A 25,516-nucleotide genomic window follows, 5' to 3' on the forward strand; every position below is an offset into this window, starting at 1 on the left:
AAAGCACTTAGACAAATCTGTCACAGCTGATATGAATTCAAGGCTAATTAGAAAATTCACACGGCAAGAGGTTGAAGAAGCACTTTTTAGCATGAACCCTCTGAGCTCTCCAGGTCCAGATGGCTTCCCCCCAGCTTTCTATCAAAACCATTGGGGCACGGTTGGAGATGAGATTAGTGAAGCTGCTCTTTTCTTACTCAATTCAGATGGCCATTTTGATTCTATAAATTCTACTTACATAGCTCTGACTCCTAAGCTGAATTGTCCCTCAAAAGTATCTAATTTCCGCCCTATAAGCCTTTGCAATGTTATATACAAGATTGTTTCAAAAGCCATGGCCAACAGATTGAAAATTATACTGCAAGACATCATTTCCCCTACACAATCTGCCTTTGTCCCAGGCAGATTAATCACTGATAATATTATAGTGGCTTTTGAGGCTTTACACTCCATGAATAGCAGATTGAAAGGGAAAGAGGGTTTCATGGCCCTAAAGCTAGACATGAGTAAAGCGTATGATCGTATTGAATGGGCCTTTCTAAGAGAAGTAATGACAAAAATGGGCTTTGCTTAAAACTGGATCAAACTTGTGATGAAATGTGTGGAATCTGTGTCATACTCCATCCTTCTTAATGGCATCCCTCAAGAACCTTTCAAGCCAACTAGAGGTATTAGACAAGAAGATCCTTTGTCTCCATATCTCTTCATCTTATGTGCTGAAGTGTTAAGCTCTATGCTCAACCAAGCAGAATCCTCCAAAGCTATTTTGGGTGTTCCCATTGCAAGAGGCAGAATTCACCTAAACCATCTTCTCTTTGCAGATGACAGCCTTCTATTCTGCAAAGCAAACTCCCTTGAATGGAGTAGGCTAATTTATTTGCTAAACATTTATGAAAAAACCTCAGGCCAATGCTTAAACAAAGAGAAGACCTCTATACAATTTAGTAAGAACACTCCAATGGCAAACCAGGAAATTATATTGAACATAGCAGGAGTGAGATCTAGCCTTACTTATGAACAATATCTTGGTCTCCCCTCTTTAATTGGCAGGTCAAGATACCAATCATTCAAGTCTATTCTGGACAAAGTCAGACAAAAGTTAAGCAGCCTTCAAGTCAAATGGTTATCACAAGCTGGAAAAGAAATCTTCCTCAAAGCAGTGGTGCAGGCCTTGCCAACATACAGCATGGGGGTTTTTAAACTTCCTTGGTCTCTTCTGAAAGATATAAACAAAGTGATGAGGAACTTCTGGTGGGGTCAGGTTGAAGAGGAAAGGAAAATCCACTGGGTATCTTGGAAGACTATGGGAAAATCGAAAGCAGCTGGTGGCATGGGCTTCAGAGATTTACATAGCTTCAACCTTGCAATGCTGGCAAAACAAGGTTGGAATATTCTGCATCATCCTCAAGCTCTAGCTTCTCCAGTGCTGAAAGCTAAATACTTTCCTCAGTGGATTTTTTCAAGCTAAAATGGGCAGTAGGCCCTCATTTATCTGGAGAAGCATAATCGATGCTAGAGAAATTTTAAAAAGAGGCACCAGATGGAGAGTAGAAAATGGTGAAACTATTAAAGTCTGGGAGGATAAGTGGGTTCCAAACCTTCCATATGCTAAAATTATGAGTCCAGTGAAGATACTGAGCCCGATGGCTTTGGTTAGTGACTTAATTGAACCTAGTACAAACCAATGGAAGGCCAGTTTGGTGGAGGTGTTTTCACAAGAAGAAGCTACTTTGATCAAGCAAATTCCCATTAGCTACAACAACAGCCCTGACAAACTAATCTGGTCAGGTACATCAAAGGGGTCTTTTTCTGTAAGGAGTGCCTATCACTTGCACATGGACTTGATGGAATCTGTGAGGGGCCAGGCATCTAGTAGTTCAAATGACAAGAGGTTTTGGTCGAACCTGTGGAAACCTCAGATCACTCCAGCTGACAAACAATTCCTGTGGAGAGCCAGCCATGAAGGACTACCAACCAACCAGAATCTTTTTAAGAAGAAGGTTATTGACAAGCCTTCTTGCCCTTTATGCCTACGAGAGGAGGAGAATATTATCCATGCCATTTGGAACTGCCCTGCTGCTCAAGACGTATGGCACCAATGCTCAACTAAACTTCAAAAATGTCACTCCCCCAAACCCTCAATCAAGAACCTCATTACAGAGCTGGAGGATTCAGGAGGCAAGGAAGTGATTGAAGAGTTTGCTGTGGTAGCTAGAAGAATTTGGACGAGGAGAAACCAATTCATATTCCAACAAGAGTTTAGATGCCCCAATTCAGTAGCTAAGCTGGCCAAGGAAATTCTGTATGAATTAAACTCTACCACTCTTAATGAGTCAGTTCAGCAACTCTCAATACAGAACAGGCCTAATTGGAGCCCACCCCCTGAAAACACTTTTAAACTCAACTGGGATGCTGCTGTCGATAGAATTCAGTACAAAATTGGGATAGGCCTAATCATCAGGGATTGGAATGGGAGGGTTGTGGCAACTTCAAGAAAATATAGACCACTATTCCCTGACCCTTTGTTGGCAAAGGCTATGGGAGCCATGGAAGCTACTTGTTTTGGCCTACAACTGAGAATTAAGAGGAATTAAGAGGATCATACTCGAGGGCGACTCTAAGATAGTCATCTCAGCAATCAACAGCAGAAAGGAGGAAGTGTCAGCTACGGGTATGCTCATAGAAGATGTCAAGAATCAATTAAATAGCTATGAAGAGTGGTCAGTTTTACATGTTAGAAGGGAAGGAAATCAAGCTGCTCATAAGCTTGCTAGGGATGCACTCTTACATTCCAACTCTTCTATTGATATGGGAATTATTCCCCATTGTATTCATGACTGTTGATATTCTATTAATGGAATTCACCTTTCAAAAAAAAAAACTAACATTTAGTACCGCAATACTCCCTTGAGAAACAAACTTAGGTAGTCCTATTTCTTCTTCCCTCTCTTGTATTTTCTCTTCGGCAACTACCTCTCTCTCTCCCCACCCCTTTTTGTTCCTACTTAAAGCATGGCTAAACTATCCTATTTTAAAATATCAGATTATGAATCTTCGAAATGTCCTCTTTACCTTGGGAAATGTGTCAACCTAGTACACAAAAATGTGTCTTCTATACATCAACTTGATAGCCATGCTTCAACTCCTTTTGAATTGAGTCATTCTAAAGTATGGAGACCATTCAATAGTGAATCAAATAACAACTTCATTATTCTATGATATTTATGGATAATCATCCTCATATGACATGGTTGTTTCTTACGAAGGTATAATCTGAACTTTTTTCCATACTCCAAATATTTTGTAAGGAACTTGAAAACCCAATTTGGATGCAGAATTCAAATCTTGCATTTGAACAATGCCAGAAAGTATGAAGCTACTTCCTTTGCCACTTGCTTGAGTGATAAAGACACTGTCCACGAAGCTCCATGCATTCACACCTCACAACAAAATTGTGTAACTAAATGCAAGAGCAGTCAATTATTGGACATAAATCACTCGGTTACTTCACATGCATGTTCCCAAATGGTTTTGGAATGATGTGTTTTCTAGTTGTCATCATATTAAGCAACTGCCATCCTCCGTTCTAGACGGTGCCTCCTCAGATTGTCTTCTCTCCAAATGCATCTTCCCTTCTCAGTTCCACCAAAGATCTTCTGGTGTGTTTCTTGGTTACTCACATGCTAAAGAGGATAGTCCTCATCATCTGTTCCACTGCCTACCCTCACTCTATCTCCATCACCACCAAATCTTGGTTCATCAGACTCTTTGCTACAATCTCGTGCAATTCACATGCAGGTTTATTTATGTCACCTAAGGCCATTGGCTCCTATGCCAACACCATCTTTGCAGCCTTCTTTAACTCCATGTTCACATATAACTTTAGGCTCTTTGCCTATTGCTTTCAGAAAAGGTACAATCTTGTGTCAATCAACATCCAAATAGTCAAATTGTTTTTATCAGTCTTTATCCCCTTCCTTTTCAAGTTTACCTTAAGGCTTTCTACAACTTCTATTTCGAAGTCAGTCAAGGATTCATTATCTAGTCCAAGTTGGAAGAAATCCATGAAGATTGGAATGGATACCCTTTATCATAATGGGACATGGGAGTTTGTTCCACAACCTCCTAGCAAATAGATTGTTGGATGTAAAGGTTGTATATCCGGTGATGTTTGAGATGGATGGTTACCGATAAAAAAAAAAAGTTTAAAAAAGATGGTTCTGTGGAATTGTGGAGGCGTGATTGGTTGTTAAGAGTTTTACACATACCTATAGCATTGATTATGAGGCAACTTTTTCTTCGATGGCCAAACTCTTCTTCATTTGATTGTTGATTTTCTCTACAGCTAATCTTGACTAGCCATCATTTCAGCTGAATATAAGCTGGAAATTTACAAGTAGCAACCATTTGGGTAAGACGGGGTATCAGGGTAGTGTGTTCAAGTTAAAGAAGTTATATATCTAAAACATATCCCCAAGAGCTTTGTAGATTTCAAAAAAATATCATTGGTGAATCACCAATATATCGATGCAGGTTACATTCTGCTGGTAGTATATGAGGATGATATTGTAATTACCAGCAATGAGTGTTTTTTTTTTTTTTTTGGGGGGGGTGATATTACAGGTTCAAACGATTTTGCCGAGATTGGTTTCACACCAATGATTAAGGGAAACTCAAATACTTTCTTGTGATTCAAGTTGGTAACTATAAAAAGGGTGTAAGCCTATTTCAGAGGAAGCATTTACTTGACTGTTTTTCAGGATCTTACTCTAAAGTATTGTCCTGAGATTTAACCCCTACGGGTTGGGGGTTGGCTCAAGTGGTAAAGGCCTTGGGCTTGGCGGTATGCTCCCCCCAAGTCTAAGGTTCAAATCCCCTTGGATGCAAACAATCTTTAAGGGCCATCGGATTGGGGGGATTTTCTTCTTGAATTATCCAAGGTGCACTTGCGAGAAAGCACTTGCCGAGGGCCTATGCACTCCTGGGATTAGTCGGGACGTTGTTCCTGAACACCCAGTGCCAAGAAAAGAAAAAAGTATTGTCTTGAGATTTAGTTAACTCCATCACACTTCTTAACAAATTATGGCTATGTTATTCTTATGCTATGTGCCTAATAAACATAGCTTTCTTTTCTAGTTAAACAAAAATATTCCACAAAATATGAATGTTTTTAGGAGTTTTGACTCTAGAATCATATTGTCATTTCACCGACCTCATCAAAGGTTAATGAACACAAACCAACCTTATAAGCCAGTACAGTTTCCCAAGCAGATGCGTCATCTCGATTAGGCAAATTCTGTAACACAAACTTGCCAGCATTCCACAGTTTGTTAGTGAAGGCCTTGTTGGAGGACAATCTCTCCGTGGATAAATTAAGGTCCTGAAAGAAGAGGACGTATTCAATTGACAGCATAAAATATATCAGCCAGTGTATTCTATTGAGAACAAATCAAACCTGACCAGCAGTTCCTAGTGCAAGTGTGAATCGTAAAGCATCAGTACCAAATTCCTGGATAGTATCAATTGGATCTACAACATTACCCAGTGTTTTTGACATTTTACGCCCCTGAAAAATAATTAAAAGTACAAAGCCACATCAATATATGGGAATTTGGTAAGCTACAAAGACATACTAGAAAGATGCTCTAAACAGCTAGCGAGAACAAACAAGAGCTTAATAAAAGCAGTGATAGGATCATCGACTCCTACAGTAAACTCCTGAATTGCATTCCATTGGGTGTGTAAAACCCATGAAACTTGTTCCTTGTTCTTACCTTTTTTTATCCTTTGAGCAATTTCCTTTTTTCAGGTTTTTTCTGGGGCGTGTGGGGGGAGGGGAGTAATGGGACAGCATGAGTCAGGGAAAGAGTATTGAAAGATGGGTTTTAAAAGGGGAATGTGCGACACCCTCAACTTCCGCTTTGGATTTGACGAAACTTAAAGCGTCGGGACATGCAACACAAAGTTCACCTAGACCCGTGACAAAGTGATGAGTCTTGTGACTCTATAAGATTTATGCAAGTTTATTCAAGACGAAGAGATCCGGACCCTAATCCTGAGCAAGTTCAAGCTTCAACTCTAGATCTTGAGAGTGAGCTAAGTCCCAATATTTCACCTCCATCAGCCCATGATCGTGACCTCCCTATTGCTATTAGAAAAGGCACAAGAGAATGCACTAAACACCCATTGTACCTTTAGCAAAGTTTGTGTCATTTAGAAAATTCTCACCATCACATAGGAGCTTTCAAGTCAGCATAAATACCATTCCTATTCCTAATACTTTATCTAAGGCATTATCTAATAAGAATTGGAGAAATGCTATGAATGAAGAGATGCAGACACTAGAAAATAATCGAGGGAAATTGCTGACTTACCACCAGGGAAGAAAGTTGTGGTATGCAAGTGGGTGTTTACAGTGAAGTACAGGTCAGATGGCTCCCTGGAAAGATACAAGGCCAGACTCGTGGCAAAAGGATACACGCAGACCTATGGCATTGACTATCAAGAGACATTTGCTCTAGTGGCTAAGATGAGTACGGTAAGAGTGTTGCTATCACTAGCTGCTAACTTACACTGGTACTTGGAGCAATTTGATGTAAAAAATGCATTTCTTCATGGTGAGTTGGAGGAGGAAATATACATAGATGTTCCTCCAGGCTTCAAGGGAAATCTAAGAAGCAATAAAGTTTGCAGATTGAAGAAAGTATTGTATGGTCTTAAGCAATCACCAAGGGTTTGGTTCGGAAGGTTTACCAAAGTAATGCTTGCCACCAGATATAGACAAAGTCAAGGAGATCATACACTCTTTATTAAGCACTTAGATGCAGGGGGAGTCACGACTCTTTTGGTATATGTTGATGACATAATTGTGATAAGAAATGATGAGAATGAGAAGAAAGCCTTGGGAAGGTGTCTAGTCAAAGAATTTGAAATAAGAAAACTTGGAAGACTGAAGTACTTTCTGGGAATTGAAGTAGCTCATTCCAGAGAAGGCATCTTTATTTCACAGCAAAAACACGTAACTAATCTTCTAATGGAGACAGGAAAGCTGGCATGTAGACCTGTCTCCACACCAATCGAGCCAAATCACAAACTTGGAGAGGCAAATGAAGATCTAGCCGTAGACAGGGAATTCTACCAGAGACTGGTAGGAAAGCTTATATATCTTGCTCACACACGGCCAGACATTGCATATGCCGTGAGCATGGTTAGCCAATTTATGCACAGCCCAAAGAAGTTCACCTACAGGCAGTGTACCGGGTACTGCATTACCTAAAGGCCAATACTGGCAAGGGAATTCTATTTAGAAGAAACGTCGAATTGATCCTTGAAGCATACACTGATGCAGATAATGCAGGCTCACCTGTTGATAGGAGGTCCACTACGGGTTATTGAACTTTCATTAGAGGCAATCTTGTGACCTAGAGGAGTAAGAAGCAGAATGTGGTAGTTAGATCGAGTGTGGAGGCAAAGTTCAAGGCGATTGCTCAGGGAGTGTTTGAATTACTATGGCTCAAGACAATTCTGGAAGACCTTAGAATCAAATGGGAAGGACCAATGAAGATATTTTGTGACAAGAAGTCGGCCATCAACATTGCTCACAAACCTATTCAACATGACAGAACAAAGCACATTGAAGTAGATAAACACTTCAAAAAAGAGAAGTTGGATGGTGGATTAATTTGTACTCCATATGTGTCAACTAACGGCCAACTCGCAGATGTACTCACAAAAGGACTTAGCAGTGCAGCATTCCCAGGACTTATCTTCAAGCTGGGAATGAAGGATGTATATTCACCAGCTTGAGGGGGAGTGCTGGAAAATAGATAATTGATTCCCTCAATATTCTATCTATTAGGAAACCTATATATTTGTATCTTTGACTTTCCTAGGATTATGGGATAACCGTTAAGAAATCCTATTGATATAGAAATCTTTTTTAGGAAGAAAAGTTTCCTATTTTATCTCCCTGTAATTAGCTCTGTAAATCAGCTATGTAATTGTATATATAGCCATGTAAAGACTACAATCACATCAATGCAATCGATTCAATTTTTACCACAATCGACTTACAAAGGGCTGGAAAATGCAAGGCAAGAATAGTAAGAAAATCTGCCTGAAACTCTCTCTCAGGTTCTCTCTAGAAAATGGGATGGAAATGCAAAATGTGAAGTGATGAAGGGGGATGGCATGATATACATGAGAGGGGGCTGACATGGGGTGGCTGAGTGACGCTTGGATGGGAGGTTGGCAGCCCAAAAGGTGGTGAAACTGTGGGCTACACAGCCCATGGTTTTCTGCTGCAAAAGCTGAATTGGTGGGTGGTGGTTTTATAGCCTTTTTGACTTGCCATCAAGTCACCTTTTTTAGGCTAGCCATGAGTGGCATGTCAGCCCTAGCTTGGCTTGGGAGGAGGAAGAAACTTCTCCAAGAAGCTTGCCTTGGTAGTGGTTTTCGGTGGGTCAAAGATGGGCTCGATGCTTCAATTTAGGGTTTTCATGGGCCTCCTTCGGGGTTTCGGTTGGGATGAAGTTCAAATCAAAATTTTCTTGGCCCAATGTGATTATCAAGATGTAAGAAAGTGGTTTAGAGTGTATGAGTAAAAAAATAAGTGATTAATAACATGTGGAAGTGATTAAAATAAGTGATTAATAACATGTGTTCATCGAAACCAGGCCACGTTAGGGTTTGAAATCAAGGTTTAGGGCTTCGCCCCTCATGAGGGTTTTAGGGTTATGATTGAAATCCAATGGTGTGGGGTTTCACTAGGGTTAAAACCCTATTTTGGTTGATCAAAAAGTGTTTCGGGTGGTCGGAATAGTGTTTGCAAAGGTGGCACGATCACATGCTTGAATTGCCTCCATTCCATCACACTTAACTCATTAAGTGACAAGTGTCCTATTACTATTCCAATGTGTGGCTAGGAATGTGTCAAGTGTCCATCCAAAGAGTAATCCTAGTGATTCTAAATGTATTTGAACATTTCAAATAGCGATTTTACAATCGTTTGAACTGAGTGCCACGTTTGGTGAATTGGGCAATGATTTGTACCCCTATACGAGAAAGCAAGTCAGGAATTATGAATTTGTTGGTTTTTAACAAGGCTTTATTGGGTAAATGGTTGTGGAGATACCACGAAGAGAGGGGAGCTTTAAGGAGGGTGATTATAGAGTTGAATTATGGTGGACTGTGGGGAGGATAGTGCTCAAATGAGGTGAGCGGATAACATGGGGTGGGGCTTTGGAAACAAATAAGAAGAGGCTGGACCAATCTTCATCGATATACACATTTTGCAGTTGGGGATGGTTCTAGAATTAAATTCTGGAATGACCTATGGTGTGGAGATCGAATCCTCAAAGAAGCCTACCCAACACTATACGACATTGCCCGAAGAAAGGAGGCTTCCGTAGCAGAGCTCATGGATCTCTCTAGTGGCTCCCCTTAGTGGAATATCACTTTCCTTAGAGCTGTCCAAGATTGGGAAATTGACACATTTACAGATTTCTTCAACCTTGTGTATACTTGTAGAGTGATTGCAGGAGCAGATAAGATTATGTGGTCACAATCCAAGAAGGGGAAATTTTACTGTACAGTCATACTACGAGTCCCACATGACACATTCTACAAGAACATTCCCATGGAAGACTAAGGGCCCCCTAAAAGCTTCTTTTTTTGTATGGACAGCTTCACTAGGGAAGATTCTAACCTTAGATAATCTAAGAAAATGCCGATTGATGGTATTGGATTGGTGCTATGTGTAAGAAAAGTGAGGAGTCTATGGATCACCTATTATTGCATTGTGATGTAGCCATGCGCATATGGAATGATATCTTTGCTAGAGTGGGACTCGTTTGGGTAATGCAAAGAAGGGTTGTTGACTTTTGGCCAGCTAGCAAGGCATTCGAGGTAATTCTCAAATTGCAACGATATGGAAGATGATACCGATTTGCCTATGGTGGTGCGTATGGATGGAGAGGAATGGTTGGAGTTTTGAGGATCATGAACGGACAATGGACAAGATTCGAACTTTTTTTCTTCATACATTATTCCATTTGTTGATTGTAATAGACTTTAATGGCATGAACGTACATGATTTTCTTATATCTTTAGATAGTCATGCATAGGTGTGGTTCTTGTATATGTCCCGTGTACTTGGCTTCGCCTATTTTAAAAAAATTCCTATTTACTAATAAAAAAAAATGATATGAATCTAAATATTTCAATAAACATGTAACATATGTATTTAACCTCAATTGTCGACTTTTTTTTGCCTCATATGCCAAAAAGATAAAAATCATTAAGTTATAAGCACATGGTAAATGTAGTATTTTATAAAATAGCACAAATTTAATACCAAATACTCATTCATTCCTATTTTTTTTCAACTAAAGAAAATAAAGAACTGCATATTTGTAACACCCCGAGCCCAAAAGTGTGATTTTTTTTTTATTATTATTTTATTGTTATCTTTATTGTTATTATTTTATTAGATATGTTGGGGATAGTAATTTGTTTTGAATAGAATTTCTCTACTATACACCTCTTTTATCTTTCTGTTTGGTCTGGGAGTTTCCTGATTTGAAATTATCCCTAACTCAAACACTTCAAAACTCTAATATCCTCTCAAGTGTTCCTTTCCTTGTGGGAGTAGTTTTCCAAAGTTTAGTCAAACTCAAACCCCTCCTGATCACTCACGATAGCTTCCTACACCTCATTTATAAAACCCATAAGACCCTTAGCAAAAACCAAGAAACCTTATACACATAGCCACCGTAGCAACTTCTGCAAACCAAGAACCCACCTCTCTCAACCAAGTTAGCCACCTTGCCGGAAACTACCACAGAGCACGCCAATTATAAGCTCTCCTTCCTCCACAACATGCGTAACCTATAAGTCCGACGAGGTGGCTGTTTGTTCCCAGCCACTGTCAACCAACAGCCACCTCGTCGGACCACCTCCCACACCACCATAGAATTCGCCGACCAGCCCAACCCCGTCGAGCCCACTCCCTTCTGATAAGCCCATTGTCGTCGGCTACCATTTTCCTCCCTAGTGCTTATCGGCTGGACAGAACCTCTCTCTAACTCTCTCACCTTTTTTTCTCTCATGTCGCACCATTGCCTAGAGACACCAGCCGCGTCGCCGGTCACTCCCAGCCACCCAGAGCCGCCGTCGTTGCACTCAGCCCCCTCTCAGTGAGTTGTCGCACAACCTCCTCTCCCGTAAGCAAGTCTCCTTCCTTTTATTATTTTGTTGTAGCTTCCCTAAAATACCCATGCATTACTATAAGTTTTACACAAATACCCCTCAACCTAGTCTTACCGTAGGATGTGTCCCCTTTCATGTGTTTTGTTTTCAGCCTTTACCAAAAAGCCCCTCCACTAATTCAGTAATTACCTGGATGCCCTTTTAACCCTTGTTGTGTAACCTCCTGAGCCTCTATTTTCCTTGGGCCTTAAGCCCAATCGGCTAGTGTTTCTTTAAAAGGTCACCAATTACGACATGAGATAGTGGAAGCAACGCTAAGAGGTAAATAGTATGATCATATAAATGCATATGTATTGTGAATATTATTGTTATGAATGAAAGTATGATGTGCTTATGATGGTTAACTACGCTATGCTAAGAGGCAAGTCAAGGTTAGATTCCTTTTACGATCTTTGATGAAATATGAGATTATGCTTCAATGAATGAATTTGTTATTCGATTGATTAAATGTTACTAAAATCATATGAAAGCCATGAGATGCTCATGTAGTAATTCAAGTCAAGTATGCCATATAATCTAGTAGCCATGTCCATGTAATACTTAGATTATGTATGCCATGTTCATGTAGTACTTAGATCATGTATGTCATGTTCATGTAGTACTTAGATCATGTATGCCATGGAATGTCATAAAACGTTCAAAGCATGTTACGTCATGTCATGTCATGTTATGCTATGTCATGTATAAGAAAATGTCATGTTATGCTATGTCATGCTATACCATGTACAAGAATGTATCATGCTATGCTATGTCATGTACAAGAATATGCCATGCTATGCTATGTCATGTATAAGAATATACCATGCTATGCTATGCCATGTGCAAGAATATGCCATATTATGTCATGTTATGCTATGCCATGTACAAGAATATGTCATGTTAGAAATGTTCATAAAGCCTAATAAATTCTCATGCATTAAGAAAGATAATAAATGTTACGGTGCCACGGACTCAAGCGTGGTTAACTACAAGTTAAGTGAAACACGGACCCAAGCGTGTTTCACTCCATGTAATGCAAGTTTAGTGAAACACAGACCCAAGCGTGTTTCCCTCCATGTTATGCAAGTTAGGTGAAACACGAACTCAAGCGTGTTTCACATCATGTTATGCAAGTTAAGTGAAACACGGACTCAAGCGTGTTTCACTCTATGATTATGCAAGATAAGTGAAACACAGACTCAAGCGTGTTTCACTCCATGATTATGCAAGATAAGTGAAACACGGATTCAAGTGTGTTTCACTCCATGTAACGCCAATTAAGTGAAACACGGACTCAAGCGTGTTTCACTCCATGTTAAGACAAGATAAACAAGATATTATGCATTCATGTTACATGTTTGCCATGATTATATATGCTTCCGCTCATGTTAATGATGAATACATATGCTATATGAATCTGTGACGATATATGTATGTAAAGTCTTTCAGAAAGTCATGTTACGTGTATGATTGTAAATCTATGAAGTTGTATGTATGTTATGAAGAGTCTTTAGAAATTAAGTCCATGTTAAGCCAAATTATATTTTACGGTGTGATGTGCTACTTACTGAGTATTTGACTCATTTTTGTTTGTCTTCTTGTTTTCTTCCATGTTTAATTCTTACAGATGGTGATTATGATGACGTAGAGCTGGATGGCCAGGAATAGATCTAGTGCAAAGACTGAGGAAAGAATAAGTGATATGCACACCAGAATTAGATTTCTTTTATGTCATTCATAGGATTAGTTTATGTTCTTTTATTTTACGTTCAGTTTTCGAAACAATCATGTTCAATTCAGTTTTAATATTTTGATGCTTTTTAATAAATGAAGTATTTCAGGATATGAATCTCTTTACCAGGCATTATGTTATGAATGTTAGTAACATCTCTATCCTACGGGAACGGGGTGTTACAATATTTTATCTTTCAATGTTTTTGCGATTCTTATTGAATACAATTGAAAAAGTTAATATATGTTTAGTTCTATCATATCTTTGTATAGACATTTTTAAATCAGTTGGAATTGGTTCAAATCAGTCTAAATTCGGCTTGAATCAACCTAAACCGGTCGATTGAAGCAGTTAGTAAACGATTCAAAAAGTTCACTAAAATCAATTCAATTTCTGAACAACTCAATTTGAATCGGCTTAAATTGAACCGTTTTTTCGAGTCTTGGTTTTCGTTCGGCGGCTTCCAACTACCATGGCCTAATTGGACAGTCCTATTTAAATAATTATAAAGAAGTCTAACATGAAGGTGTGCAAAACGAACTTTGAGTTAAAGGTCTATAAAGATTATTCATTAAGGGCTGCAGCTTTGTATAAACAATATCAATGCCAAAACTTTACTCATGCACTACACTCACTTGTGAGTCTCGAATGAGTCCATGTAGATAAACGTATGAGAATGGAATAGTCCCTGTGAACTCAATTCCCATCATGACCATCCTCGCCACCCAAAAAAACAATATGTCATGCCTGTCCAAACATGAAAGAAATATCACTTCCCATATCCTCTCACATCAAAAAAAAAAAAAAAGGTGCAATATGGACCGAAAATATGTATGTTAGCAGTACGTTATCAACTATAGTCATCGGCAACAGAATGCAATTTGCAGTGATGCTTTCCACCCTAATACAGGACAAGAACCTAGAAAACTAACCTAATACAGGACAAGAACCTAGAAAACTAACCTAATACAGGACAAGAACCTAGAAAACTAACTGTTTCACTGAGAGAGAGAGAGAGAGAGAGAGATCGTAAGAACAGTGGAAGCTAGGTAGGGAGTAACATTACCCAGTTTCAAGCATTGTTGTTGGATAAAACCGTTTAAAATCCTCTGCTGACTCGTCTGGCCATCCAAGGGTACTAAAAGGCCATAGCGCACTGAACACACGAGTAAGAAAATATGCTTAGTAAAAGGAAAATATAGGGGGCGCGTGCGAGTATGAGTGTGTGAGTGTTTTTTAACAGATAAATGTAGAACCACAAAGCAGAACAGCTGCCATATCCTTAAAGTTACCAGTAAAAAGAGCTGAAATTTAATAAAGCGATAGGACGAAGACAAATCTATTACAATATATAAAAGCTGCAGCAGTCTTCGTAAAATATTGTGCCACCTCAACATTTGTATGTTTTCATTTTAACTTTTATTTATTATTCTCTAATTATAATACAAGAACATTTACACTTCCACCCTTTATTACCACTTTATCATCCATCTCTTGCACTTCCCATCAACGTCCATCCTTTATTACCCTTCATCAGCCATCTCTAACTTCCCGTCTCTTGCACTTCCCATCTACTTCCACCCTTTATTACCACTTCATTAGCTGTCTCTTACACTTCCCGCCTCTTGCACTTCCAGTCAGTTACTGCTTTTTATTTTCATAACTTAATTTTATCAGAACTATTCAGTTTCCAGGTTATCAAATGTTATTAAAATACTTGGATAATAATCTCAACATTAAATTATTTCCCTAAACACCATTCAGTTTCTAGACTGTTCAGTTTCCAGGCCATTCGGTTTTAAGGCTTCATTGGAAGTCTGTTCCACTTCCGCTTACTTCTCTACAGGTCTTGGTCTTCCATTTAAGGTGTTAGTTTTGGTTTCGTTGTCAACTTGGAGAGGGATGGCAGATTGTCATCTTTTCAGTTATCGATGGTACTCCAAACAATGTTGCAGCTTCTTGGAAACTCATTTGATTGGGTGGTCGTGAAAGTTAAAAAAACTGGCTTCTTTCTAAGAGATTTTTTTTAAGTAAAAGAATTTATTAAACCATGTAACTAGGCAAGGCCCAAGTACATAGGAAGTATACAGGAGATGAACCTAATCACAAGCTAAGAGCTGTGAAAAACAGCATAAAAGTCATTAAAACTCGTCCCATTCAATACAATAGCTGGAACACATTAACCCACTAATCCACTTTAACTGACCGCTGAAGCCCAGAGCAACAATGTCTGAAAGAAAAAGTCTCTAAACCCTTCCGATGAGCGTTCCCTATTGTCGAAACAGCAACCGTTCCTCTTGTTCCAAGTACATCACATTAAACATAGAGGCACCATCTTCCAAAGAGCCGCGATGTGACGATTGCCCCGAATTCCTCTCCAGCATGACCATAGATCTATCACCCTCCTAGGCCTTATCCATGCCAAACCGAGCCTCGTGAAGATTTCATCCCATAAAGCCTTTAGTGAAGAAGGAGATGATCCACCGATTCCCCATTACTTTTGCACATGAAACACCAGTCTATTATATAGAGGCCACGCTTACTCAGCTTGTCAGTAGTCAATATTTTCCCATGAGATGCCAGCCAGCCGAAGAAAGCAACCTTGAGAGGAACATTACTCCTCCAAATGCACTTCCAAGGGAAGGCAATGGAAGAATGGGTCGACATAACCTTCTGATAGGATCTGACCGAGAAGTTCTTATTCCCCATATGTATCCAAAGCAACCTGTCCTCCCCTCCAGCCGTTAAATTCAACATGTATAACGCTCTGTAAAATTCAGTAATATCCCCCACTTCCCAATCATGGGCAGCTCTAATAAACCTCACAGACCATTGAAAAGAATAAGCAGAAATGTCCACGTTGTCAGCCACTAAGGCGTCCTTATCCAACGCAATTCTATAAAGAGAGGGGAAAGCAATCTTCAAGGCAACATCACCACACCAAATATCATGCCAGAATCTGATTCATGTTCCCTTCCCACCTCAAATCTGAAATTACTGAAGAAATCTTCCCAACCATTGCAGATAAATTTCCAAACATCCACGCCATAAGTCCCTCTTACTTCATTAGAACACCAACTCCAATATTTAACATCGATGACATTCCTCCAAAGAGCATCCCATTCCCGACGATACCGCCATAACCAATTTCCTAATAGTGCATTATTGAAGGTTCTCAGTTTTCTAACCCCCAACCCACCACAAGATAAAGGGGTACAGATCTTATCCCACTTAATCAAATGGAATTTTTTCTCATCCTCTAAACCTCCCCACAAGAAATCACGAAAAACCTTCTACAGTCTATTTGCCACCCCTGCAAGCAAAGGAAATAAAGATAGGAAATATGTTAGGAGATTGGATAACATGCTCTTGATTAAGGTGATTCTAGCACCTTTGGACAAGTAAATCCTCTTCCAACTCGCCAATCTACATTCGATCTTTTCAACAATCACATCCCACATTGCTTTGGATTTATGAGGAGCCCCCAAAGGAAGACCAAGGTACTTCATGGGCAAGGATGACACCTTGTAGCCCAGGATGGCAGCCAAATCGATTAAATTATTAACCAAGCCAACAGGAACCATTTCAGATTTTGATAAATCTACATTCTTAGAAATGAAACTCCTTGTAGCAATAAGGGTGGTGTTGATGGCCATCTCTGCGCAAAAAGCTATGGTAACTGAGACTCCAATACCAAGCCCAACATATGAAGTTGTTGTCTTTGTAACACCCCGTATTTTAGTGTATTTTTATTGAATGATTATTTTTATGTTATTCAAAAAATTATTCTCTTGTTTTAAAATTACTGGATTTTAATTGGATTATTTTTAGGATTTTTAACTGGGTGAAAATTATTATTTATGTGCTTTTAATATTTATTTATTGTTATGCATTTAAATTGCTTTTAATATTTAAATTAATTACTGTGAGATTTAATTATTTCAATTTGACTTTACCATTACGTTTAAATTATTTTATTTAATTTGTGGTTTTAAAATCATTTCCGTTGGATCATTTTCGTGACCCAAGTTGTGAGGATTGGACCTCATTTCTTTTCCTCTCTTTTTCTTTCCTCTCCTTTTCTTTTCCTTCCTTTTTCTCTTTTTCCCTTATTTTCCTTCGGCTTCTTTCTTCTCCCGCGCACGGACTCTCTCTCCCCTCTCCTCCGCCCGATCCTTCGACCCCTCCCAGCGCCGCCGTCCGTCGGCAGTGGTCGACACCGCCCGGTCCCTTGCATTCCTCAGCTGCCGGCGACCTTACCCCACCAACCTCACTTCCATCCAAGCCGCCGTTAGCCCCCACGAGACCCACGAAGCCGCGGCACTCTTTCCGCCGTTGCGCCGCCGTCGCACCGCCATTGGCCACCATCTTCCTACCACTTCATCCCCGACCTCTTGGCAACCCTTTGGACCCAACCCCGGCTCCGATCCGTCACCGGTGAAGCCCCACCAAGTCCATCTCCGATTTCGGCATTTTTGGCCTAAAACCACCCTTTGCGCCGTCATCCACGGCAAACCACCACCACCATTGGCTTCACCGACCTCTCTAGGCCCTACCCTATCATTTTGGGGTCTTCGTTTGTCTCCGTTGAAAAGTGGGTATTTGTGACCCACGGCCACAGTGTATTTTACACTGTGGTGTTGCTCAGACGTCGCCTTTTTCAGCTTCGTGATCCTTCGGAAATTGCTTTATTGCACTGTAAGTATTTCTCCAAAGAGTTCTCATGAATTTTATGTATTTTTGCACTAACGCATTTCACTGTATTTTTTGGCATGCCGGACTGAGTCCGAGGAGTACGGGGGTCGGATGGATTTATGATTGGAGTTGTTTGGGTTGGTTTGATTGGATTGGTTATTGGTTATTGAGGAATGTGGATTTGTGTTGGTACATGTGCATTTCATGCATGTTCATGTTTGTAAAGGAAAACTGGGTTTTCGTGTATTGCATTCATGTTCATGTGTTTATGAAAACTGGGTTTTCATGTGAATGATTTGTTGGGTGCGTGTGTATCATGAACCCCAAGCCGAGATGGGGTATTATCTCGGTGGAGCTCCTCTGGTTACTCGGGAGCGGAATAAACTGAGTAACGTCCCCTGGATTGTCGCTGGGCGACAATGGGATCGGACGAGTGATTCGTGCCGACTCCGTGGTCCTTCTGCTGGCGGGGACTAGAGGATGTCTGGCCATGTACGCGCTGGGCGCGGAACTGGGCATCGCTCGTTGTGTAGTGGATGTACCCACGAACGTGTTGGGCGCGTAAGTGGGCATCGCTACAAAGCCAGGGTGTGCGGATGACCCATAGGGGAGATCATGGTGCATACACTAAAAATGGACTATTTTCTGGGAAAATAGCGTGTGTTGGATTTTGTGTAATTCATTTTCTGGGAAAATGTTTTACGGAGTATTTTTGGGCCAAATGAGATTTTTGGCGTGTGTTGGAAAATTATCATTTTCGGGGAAAATGATATTTTGAGAAAAATGCATATTTCATCATATGCATGCATGTTAGTTGTATTAAATGCATTTTATTCCTGAGATTATTTTGGGTTATACTTACCTGCGGTACCATTCTGTGGTAACGCAGATTTTGATGCAGATGAGGAGGAGGAGGGTGAGCCTGAGGAGACGGCTCCGCCCGAGGAGTGATCTGGGATCACTGTTTATTGTTATTTTATTTTACCCTTCTGTATTTTCGGGACATGTGTTAACTTTATTTTGGATGACTGTATAACTACTTTTAAAACTTTACTGATGTTTACTTGTATTTAAATTCTGGTACTTAGTTGACTAATCCGCTGCGTTGTTGTTGTACACCGTTGCATGTACACACACTTGGCACTTTCGTTGGGATGTGTGACCGTGTTGTCATCATCCCGGCGTCTCGATTCCCGTGTTTTCCTTACATGGGGGTCGGGGGCGCCACAGGTGGTATCAGAGCAGTTCGGCTCTGGGTAAAACCACATGTCCCTAGGATAGTACCAGAAATTATTTTATTGTTTTAAAATAATTTTTTTAAAAAGTGTTGTAAGTTAAATGATTACTTTAAAAATAAATATGTGTTATTATGAGTTTATTGTTGTTTTATTTTATGTTAATTGATGTTATTTAATTTAATTTTATCTTATTGTATTTTTGTGTTGCTTTGGTTGAGTTTGGTTTTATCTGGATTTAAGCGGGGTTGGAGGTTGCTCTATGACAGGACTATGGTGAGACCAAGAAGGCAAGCTAATGTGCCCGAAGATGAGCTACCCAGGGGTGAAAGAGATGATGCCATTGCAAGGGCGTTGAATAGGATGTCAGACTTGTACGAGCAGAATTTCCGACCGCCGCAAGGAGATCTAAATAGAGCGGTCCAAGTGGGGTGCACCTATGAGCGCTTCCTGGCGCATAGGACTCCTGCCTTTACTGGGGAGGAGGATCCTATGCGAGCTAGGAGGTGGATTCTAGATTTGGAAAGGACCTTTGAAGTTTGTGGATGTACTGAGGTCCAGATGGTTTTGTATGCAAGTTATATGCTCCAAGGTGAAGCAGCATACTGGTGGGAGACCAAGCGGTCACTCCTAGAGATGGAGTTCGGATCCTTGGCTGCTGTGTCCTGGCAGCGGTTTAAAAAGGAATTTAATGATCGATACTTTCCTGTTTCAGTGAGAAGGCAGAAGGCTCGGGAGTTTAATAATTTGGTTCAAGGAGGTATGACGGTCGAGCAATATGCAACGAAATTTATGGAGCTTGGACGGTTCGCTCCTCACCTTATTGCCACCGAAGAGCCGCAGGTGGAGCGTTTTATGGAGGGTCTGCGCCCTGAAGTACGCAGACAAGTGGCTTGTCTCGAGATTGTGGAATTTCAGAAGTTGGTAGACTTGGCCAGTATCGCAGAGCGCGAGAGTAGCTTTGTAGTGGGCTCCCCTCCAGGTCAGAAAAGACGGAGTTATCTTGGTGAAGGAAGCAGTTCTGGATCGCCACAGAAATTTGTTCAGAGGACCGGGACCCGTCCACAGACAACCTCCGGTGTTCGTGCAGGAGGCCGGACTCCAGTATGCCCGAGATGTAGTAGAGCCCATGAGGGCGATTGTGGTCAAAGGGGCATTCAGTGTTTTAGATGTGGCCAGCCGGGTCACTTTGCTCGGGAGTGTCCCAGTCTAGTTCAAGGAGGTCAAGGTGGTCAAGGAGGACGAGGAGGTCGTCGAGGTGGAAGGGGCAACCAGAGACAGTTGGTACAAGCCCGAGTTTATGCGGTGACTCCTGGCGACGTGGATTATGAGGCTCCAGAGACCCATGATGCTGGAGTGATTACTGGTATGTATGTAGTTATTTTATTCGGGTTTATTGTTTGGTGTGGTTGGGTTTTTTTGAATTTGTTTGGTGGTTGTGTTTGCATCAGGAAGAGTTCGTCTATATGATTTTTATGCTTGTACTTTGTTTGATTCTGGGGCGTCCCAATCTTTTGTGTCTGCCACGTTTGCACGAATGTGCAATTTGGTTACAGAACCTCTACCACAATCCTTAGTTGTGGCTCTTCCTAATAGCGAGATCGTGTGTTGCTCCAAGGTTGCTTTGGGTTGTCCTTTGGATCTTGGTGGAAGGACACTGGATGCAGATTTGATTGTATTCAAGTTGCTTGGTTTTGATATAATTTTGGGTATGGATTGGCTGTATCGTTATTCTGCGAATATTGATTGTAGAAGACGAGTAATTGGTTTTCAACTCTCGGATGAGGATTATTTAGAATTCGTGGGAAGTAAGTTAAAGGCAAGACCATCAGTTATATCAGCAGTTCAAGCTAAGAGAGATATAGCTTGTGGGGCAGATGCTTTTTTGGTCCAAGTCGTATCTACACCATCTGAGAAGAAATCTTTAGCGGATATTCCAGTGGTGGAAGAATTTCCCGATGTGTTCGTGGATGAGTTACCTGGATTGCCTCCCGTTCGTGACATGGAATTTGTTATTGATCTGGAACCCGGGGCGGCTCCTGTGCATAAGGCTCCTTACCGCATGGCACCGGCCGAGTTAAAAGAGTTGAAGACTCAATTGCAAGAATTGGTTGACAAAGGATTTATTCAGCCTAGTACTTCGCCCTGGGGAGCGCCTGTTTTGTTTGTCAAGAAGAAAGATGGTACTCTCAGAATGTGCATAGACTATCGGGAGCTTAACAAGGTGACTATCAAGAACAAGTACCCTCTTCCAAGAATTGATGATCTGTTTGATCAGCTTCAGGGAGCAGCTGTCTTTTCAAAGATTGACTTGAGATCAGGGTACTATCAGCTGAGGATAAGGGATAAGGACGTGCCCAAGACTGCTTTCAGGACGAGGTATGGCCATTATGAATTTAAGGTGATGTCTTTTGGGTTAGCGAACGCTCCAGCCGCTTTTATGGATTTAATGAATCGGGTGTTTCGACCCTTTTTGGACTCTTTTGTGGTGGTGTTTCTTGACGACATTCTGATTTATTCCCGAGACTTGGAAGAGCATGCTTGTCACCTTCGTCTGGCGCTTGGGAAATTAAGAGAGCATCAATTGTACGCTAAGTTGAGCAAGTGTGAATTCTGGTTAGAAGAAGTTAAGTTTCTTGGGCATGTGATTTCTCAAGAAGGGGTGGCTGTAGATCCTAGTAAAGTAGAAGCTGTTTTGTCATGGCCTCGCCCTTCAACAGTTCGTGAGATACGAAGTTTCTTGGGACTTGCCGGTTACTATCGAAGATTTGTGGAAGGTTTTTCTCGACTATCAGGACCTCTCACTGCCTTGACTAGGAAGAATACGGAGTTTGTATGGTCTGACAAATGTGAGAGAAGTTTTCAAGAGTTGAAGAGAAGATTGACAATGGCACCTGTTTTGGCACTTCCAGAGCCACACAAGCCATTTGTGATTTTTAGTGATGCATCCAAATTCGGGTTGGGATGCGTTCTTATGCAAGAGGGACGGGTTGTTGCTTATGCATCTCGTCAGTTGAAAATTCATGAAAGGAATTATCCTACACATGATTTGGAGTTGGCGGCAATAGTTTTTGCTCTTAAGATTTGGCGGCATTATCTGTATGGAGAAGCCTGTGAAGTTTATACTGATCACAAGAGCTTGAAGCATCTGTTTACTCAGAAGAATCTCAATATGAGACAGAGACGGTGGTTAGAGTTGATTAGCGACTACCAGTGTGAGATCAAGTATCATCCAGGAAAGGCGAATCTAGTCGCTGATGCTTTGAGTAGAAAATCTCAACAAGTGGATGAAGCAGAGTCATCGGATTTGGACTCTCTCCTTTGTGGAATGAGGAGACTTCTTATCGAGAGTTCACAGCAAGAGGAATTGTTATCGTCAGTCTTGGATGTCCGAGTAGTGGATTTTGAAGAATTGAAGACTCTTCAAAGAAGGGATCCTACATTGTTAGCTATCAGGAAAAGAGTCAGGAAGTCTAGAGGACCCTTGAATTACAGCTTGGATAAGGATGGTATTCTTCGGTTTCGGGATCGTAGAGTGATTCCCCGAGATTCTGAATTTAAAGAGCGGATTTTGGCAGAAGCCCATGCGGCTCCTTATTCAGTTCATCCAGGAAGCACGAAGATGTATCGAGATTTAAAGAGGAATTTCTGGTGGGAAGGAATGAAGTTGGACATCGCTTTGTTTATTGAGAAATGTGACACGTGTCGTCGAGTAAAGGCTGAGCATCAAAGACCTGCTGGTAGACTTCAACCTCTCCCTATTCCTGAGTGGAAGTGGGATGATATTTCTATGGATTTTGTTGTGGGTTTACCGAGGACTCCTAGTGGGAAGAACTCAATTTGGGTGATTGTTGATCGGTTGACCAAGAGTGCCCATTTCTTGCCTGTTAATAATACTGACTCTTTGGGTAAGTTGACTCGGTTATATGTCAAGGAGATAGTGCGTTTGCATGGAGTACCCAAGAGTATCGTGTCAGATCGGGACCCGCGGTTTACGTCCCATTTTTGGAAGAGCTTGCAGGCGGCTTTAGGCACTAAGTTGAAGTTTAGTAGTGCATATCACCCTCAAACAGACGGTCAATCAGAGCGTACTATTCAGACTCTGGAGGATATGTTGCGGTCTTGTGTCATAGGATTTCAAGGAAGTTGGGAGAATCATCTACCGCTTATTGAATTCTCTTATAATAACAGTTTTCATTCTTCCATCCAGATGGCCCCGTATGAAGCTTTGTATGGAAGGAAGTGTAGATCACCCTTGTGTTGGGATGAAGTCGGCGAGAGTAAAGTAATTGGGCCTGAGATAATTCAAGAAATGAAGGACCAAGTTCAGTTTATAAGGACTAAAATGGCAGAAGCGCAAAGTCGCCAGAAGAGTTACGCAGATACAAGAAGAAGAGACTTATCCTTTGAAGAAGGTGATTGGGTTTATCTTAAAGTCTCTCCTATGAAAGGCGTTAAGCGCTTTGGTAAGAAAGGAAAGCTTAGTCCAAGATATGTTGGCCCTTTTCAGATCGTAGAGAAAGTTGGGCTTGTTGCTTATAGAGTTGCCTTGCCGGATTATTTTGGGGATGTTCATGATGTGTTTCATGTGTCTTCGTTGAAGAAGAGTTTTGGACAGCAAGAGCCACGTTTTGTTGACCCTGAACGCATTCAACTTCAGCCTAACCTTACTTATGAAGTTGCCCCGACGCAGATTGTAGATTGGAAAGAGCAAAGATTAAGGTCCAAGACAATACCTATGGTGAAAGTGTCATGGGGTGATCCGTTGGCCCAAGATTACTCTTGAGAAAGAGAAGTCGACATGAGGGAGCATTATCCTTACTTGTTTGTTTGATTTTGACGGTATGTTCTAAGTATGCTCTCGGTTGAATCTTGTTCCTGTCTTAGTTTAATGTTTGACCTTGCTAATTTCGAGGACGAAATTTTTTTTAAGGGGGGGAGGATGTAACACCCCGTATTTTAGTGTATTTTTATTGAATGATTATTTTTATGTTATTCAAAAAATTATTCTCTTGTTTTAAAATTACTGGATTTTAATTGGATTATTTTTAGGATTTTTAACTGGGTGAAAATTATTATTTATGTGCTTTTAATATTTATTTATTGTTATGCATTTAAATTGCTTTTAATATTTAAATTAATTACTGTGAGATTTAATTATTTCAATTTGACTTTACCATTACGTTTAAATTATTTTATTTAATTTGTGGTTTTAAAATCATTTCCGTTGGATCATTTTCGTGACCCAAGTTATGAGGATTGGACCTCATTTCTTTTCCTCTCTTTTTCTTTCCTCTCCTTTTCTTTTCCTTCCTTTTTCTCTTTTTCCCTTATTTTCCTTCGGCTTCTTTCTTCTCCCGCGCCCGGACTCTCTCTCCCCTCTCCTCCGCCCGATCCTTCGACCCCTCCCAGCGCCGCCGTCCGTCGGCAGTGGTCGACACCGCCCGGTCCCTTGCATTCCTCAGCTGCCGGCGACCTTACCCCACCAACCTCACTTCCATCCAAGCCGCCGTTAGCCCCCACGAGACCCACGAAGCCGCGGCACTCTTTCCGCCGTTGCGCCGCCGTCGCACCGCCATTGGCCACCATCTTCCTACCACTTCATCCCCGACCTCTTGGCAACCCTTTGGACCCAACCCCGGCTCCGATCCGTCACCGGTGAAGCCCCACCAAGTCCATCTCCGATTTCGGCATTTTTGGCCTTAAACCACCATTTGCGCCGTCATCCACGGCAAACCACCACCACCATTGGCTTCACCGACCTCTCTAGGCCCTACCCTATCATTTTGGGGTCTTCGTTTGTCTCCGTTGAAAAGTGGGTATTTGTGACCCACGGCCACAGTGTATTTTACACTGTGGTGTTGCTCAGACGTCGCCTTTTTCAGCTTCGTGATCCTCCGGAAATTATTATATAGCGCTGTAAGTATTTCTCCAAAGAGTTCTCATGAATTTTATGTATTTTTGCACTAACGCATTTCACTGTATTTTTTGGCATGCCGGACTGAGTCCGAGGAGTACGGGGGTCGGATGGATTTATGATTGGAGTTGTTTGGGTTGGTTTGATTGGATTGGTTGTTGGTTATTGAGGAATGTGGATTTGTGTTGGTACATGTGCATTTCATGCATGTTCATGTTTGTAAAGGAAAACTGGGTTTTCGTGTATTGCATTCATGTTCATGTGTTTATGAAAACTGGGTTTTCATGTGAATGATTTGTTGGGTGCGTGTGTATCACGAACCCCAAGCCGAGATGGGGCATTATCTCGGTGGAGCTCCTCTGGTTACTCGGGAGCGGAATAAACTGAGTAACGTCCCCTGGATTGTCGCTGGGCGACAATGGGATCGGACGAGTGATTCGTGCCGACTCCGTGGTCCTTCTGCTGGCGGGGACTAGAGGATGTCTGGCCATGTACGCGCTGGGCGCGGAACTGGGCATCGCTCGTTGTGTAGTGGATGTACCCACGAACGTGTTGGGCGCGTAAGTGGGCATCGCTACAAAGCCAGGGGGTGCGGATGACCCATAGGGGAGATCATGGTGCATACACTAAAAATGGACTATTTTCTGGGAAAATAGCGTGTGTTGGATTTTGTGTAATTCATTTTCTGGG

At 41.2% G+C, this 25,516-nt stretch overlaps 1 protein-coding gene across 2 annotated transcripts in view; it reads right to left on the minus strand.

The window, feature by feature from the left end:
• The window catches only part of LOC109000863 (valine--tRNA ligase, chloroplastic/mitochondrial 2), a 52,250-nt gene that overhangs the window by 21,000 nt on the left and 5,734 nt on the right, over positions 1-25,516 (minus strand). For both annotated transcript variants that reach the window (XR_004801148.1, XM_035688470.1), the window contains exons 7-10: positions 14,046-14,135; positions 13,615-13,726; positions 5,456-5,566; positions 5,243-5,380 (exon numbers count right to left, since the gene is read on the minus strand). Coding sequence is in view for 1 of the 2 variants with exons in the window: in XM_035688470.1 (XP_035544363.1) it covers positions 5,243-5,380; positions 5,456-5,566; positions 13,615-13,726; positions 14,046-14,135 (451 nt within the window). In the remaining variant the exon portion in view is untranslated. The remainder of the gene's footprint in view (positions 1-5,242; positions 5,381-5,455; positions 5,567-13,614; positions 13,727-14,045; positions 14,136-25,516) is intronic.

Source organism: Juglans regia, chromosome 3 (genome assembly GCF_001411555.2).
Source record: "Juglans regia cultivar Chandler chromosome 3, Walnut 2.0, whole genome shotgun sequence".
Classification (NCBI taxonomy): domain Eukaryota; kingdom Viridiplantae; phylum Streptophyta; class Magnoliopsida; order Fagales; family Juglandaceae; genus Juglans; species Juglans regia.